Source organism: Taudactylus pleione, unplaced genomic scaffold (assembly GCF_031769625.1).
Source record: "Taudactylus pleione unplaced genomic scaffold, aTauple2 ptg000722l, whole genome shotgun sequence".
In the NCBI taxonomy this organism is placed as follows: Eukaryota; Metazoa; Chordata; class Amphibia; order Anura; family Myobatrachidae; genus Taudactylus; species Taudactylus pleione.
The window spans coordinates 861,034-864,080 of record NW_028285124.1 but is presented as its reverse complement, the minus strand read 5'-3'; the positions used below and the strand labels follow the sequence as shown (position 1 = coordinate 864,080).

At 41.9% G+C, this 3,047-nt stretch overlaps 1 protein-coding gene across 1 annotated transcript; it reads left to right on the top strand.

The window, feature by feature from the left end:
* The first annotated feature begins 494 nt into the window (after positions 1–494).
* Positions 495–2,431, top strand: LOC148477362 (serine/threonine-protein kinase SBK1-like). The gene is made up of 3 exons (XM_088456843.1): positions 495–657; positions 1,288–1,490; positions 1,598–2,431. Exons 1-3 carry the CDS (start codon positions 495–497, stop codon positions 2,429–2,431), a joined length of 1,200 nt encoding a protein of 399 aa, XP_088312969.1.
* Positions 2,432–3,047: the final 616 nt, after the last annotated feature.

Sequence of the window (3,047 nt, the reverse complement as noted above, 5' to 3'; positions counted from 1 at the left end):
GTCTTATTGCAGAATAGATTTGACGTTACCAGCATCATTTTGTGAGAACCTTCCAGCAGATCCCAACGTAGTCTGATATCCCACCAACCACACTCAGGACTGAAGTGCACACTCCCCTGAGGTAAGATCCTATTTACAGTATAGAACTAATTACATTTCTGTGAGTTGTCTGTTCAAATGTTGATTATATTACACAGATCTGTAATCTGTATACTATATACTGATTTACTAGTGATACTATTCATTGTATTGGGGATATGATAGCTGTATATTGTAAAATGATAAATACTATGTATCTGCCAATAAATACTTAGAATTAGACAATCTGTGGGTAAAACTGAGCTATACAGCTCCTGAGACACTAGAAGTGTAAGTGTGTGAGGAGAATGAGACCATTTTACACCTTGTCACCAGGTCTCTGGGCCAATAGATTGGGGCCATAACTAAATGACTAATGATAATAGATCAGTGTCTCTGACTTTCCCCAGGATACAATGGCCACCGGTACACATGACGTGAAGCTTGTCCTGGAGGAAATGGTCTCCTTTGCTTCCAAGGGCCTCCAGGAGATCAAACTACAGGACATCTATCAAGTCATGAAGGAGCTGGGAGGAGGAGGTTATGCCTCCGTTTTCATGGTAAAGGACAGAAAAACAGGTCAGTGTGGTCAGTAATTCAGTATCTTCCCCTATGTGATCATTTCCCAGGATGGTCTATTATTTATTATACAATATTATATACTATGCACAATTAGAGTCTCCCACAGCCATCAAACCTTTAAACATTCTCTGAAACCCTACTCCCACCTATACTACTCACACTATTGCCCCCTCACACCTACCCTATCCCCACCTATACTATCGACACCCTACTTTCAACTATACTACTCATACTAATGCCTCCTCACATCTGTTATACTCCAACCTATAACCTCACACTAATGCCCCCTCATACCTGCCTTATTCCCAACTATACCATTCACACTAATGCCACCTCAAACCTACACACTCTATACTACTCACACTAATGTCCACTTACATATACTCCTTTCACTCTCACCCAACCTACCCACATGTGTACTACCCACACAAATGCCCCATCATACTTACCAACTCCCATGTATACTAACATTTATGCCCCCTCACTACTATCCCAATCTCCACTCTATGCCATACTCATGTATCTTGTTTTAGCTGTGCCTTCTTCCAATCAGACAAATCTTTGTGCCCTGACATCTTCTTGGCCTAATTTGTATACAAAGTTAATTATGATTCTGTATCATCACAGATATCAGGATGGCACTAAAGGTCATGGACAAAAAAAAGACAACTGAGAGAAACTTCCTCATGGAGTTTAGTATGTCCTTTCTCCTCTCATCTCATCCCAATATCATTGGCATCAGTGGGATTGCATTCAAGACTCGTGACCACTTTGTGTTTTCCCAGGAACTGGCACCAGTGGGTGATCTGTTCTCTCTCATTCTGCCCCATGTAAGTAGAGGACCTTGTACTGATTTTACATTAACTTGGTGCTTTAGAAACATTCATGAATTAATATACATTAATATGATGCTAAACAGTGTATTTACTACTTTCAGACTGGACTTCCAGAAGATGCGGTGAAGAGATGTGCAGTGCAGATCTCCAGTGCACTGGAATTTATAGAAAGCAAAGGACTGGTGCATCTGGACATCAAACCAGAGAATATTTTGGTGTTTGATCAGGAATGCCATTGTGTTAAGGTAACTGACTTTGGTCTTGCACGTGTCAAGGGCAGAGTCATTCATACCAGGTCCGGTAGTGTCTCCTACATGGCCCCGGAGATGTGCAAACTTGCTGACAAGGATAGTTTGCTTGTAGACTCCACCCTCGATGTGTGGGCTTTTGGTGTAGTCCTTTACTGCTTGCTCACAGGAGAGTTTCCCTGGCAAGTGGCACTACCCAGAGACAGAGAGTACAGTAGATTTGCTGAATGGCAAACCCACACTCCATCCGATGACCCTCCCTCACCATGGAACAAGCTGCCTGCTGGAATATGGAGGATGTTTAGTCATCTTTTAGCCATAGACTGTAATCAGAGAATCAAAGCCACTGATGTATTGATGTCCATGGAGGAGAGCTGGAAAGCAGAAAGGAGCTACAATAATATGGATGATGCTAAAGATACTTCTCCTGTGGAACCAGAGCTCTCATGTGTTCAAGAGATGTCCAGTTCCAGCAAAGAAGTGTCTAACTCAGCAACAGACACATCACACAGCAGTAAGTCCGTCCTTTCTGTTATCAGCTCCACGTCATCCCATTTGTCCACTGGTAGTGCTGGGTTACAGCGTGAGGAGACACCAGACCCCCGGCAGGAACATGCACCAAATCCAGTGATAATTATGGAGGATGATATATTCCTTCTTGTTGGGGCAGAGGTGGAAATTGGCTGAAAACACTCATCTGTATTATTCTGTCATGGCTCTGAGAGGACATCATACTCACTCTCTTCCCATTAAACCAGGTAAGTCATTGTTTTAGGGAATAACGGGTCTATTGGGCTCTGGGGATCAGAGCACTGGGTCATTTGCAGAGTCCTCATTTCTGGAGATATATGATATATAAGCGCTGTCCAACTTGTTTGTCTTTCTGTAATCTATGTTTTATCTAATAGGAAAGGATGGCTCTTAGTTAATACCATTCTACCACCAGTGAGATACATCACTAATTCTGCAAGAGAACTTTATGTTCTGGAATAATTAAATCTGTTGCTACATTATGCTTTATGTAATAGCCCATTAGATACAGACAGGTGTGATTCTGGGAAGTTAGCCTGTACTTTAAAGCTTTAGTGTATTGATTTTCCAAAATACATAATCTATTCACAGTATATTTCCACACTTTTATTCATAATTTTTTTCTGTTTCCCGAGGTGACAAGTTTGGGGTGTTACAAAGAAGATGAACAGAGCCCCATCTGGTGCATGTAGGTGTAACGAGTATAAATATCTGCAGGTACCCCTCCCATGCACTGGGTGGTGCTCTTTGTAATTGTCCTTTGATGATGAGA

What these genes read in the sequence shown, in the direction of transcription:
- LOC148477362 (XM_088456843.1), top strand. Translation starts at nt 495, where the DNA reads ATGGCCACCGGTACACATGACGTGAAGCTTGTCCTGGAGGAAATGGTC. An exon ending in GGTAAAGGACAGAAAAACAG is followed by an intron (nt 658 to 1,287) that starts GTCAGTGTGGTC and finishes GTATCATCACAG; the next exon opens with ATATCAGGATGGCACTAAAG. An exon ending in TCTCTCTCATTCTGCCCCAT is followed by an intron (nt 1,491 to 1,597) that starts GTAAGTAGAGGA and finishes TACTACTTTCAG; the next exon opens with ACTGGACTTCCAGAAGATGC.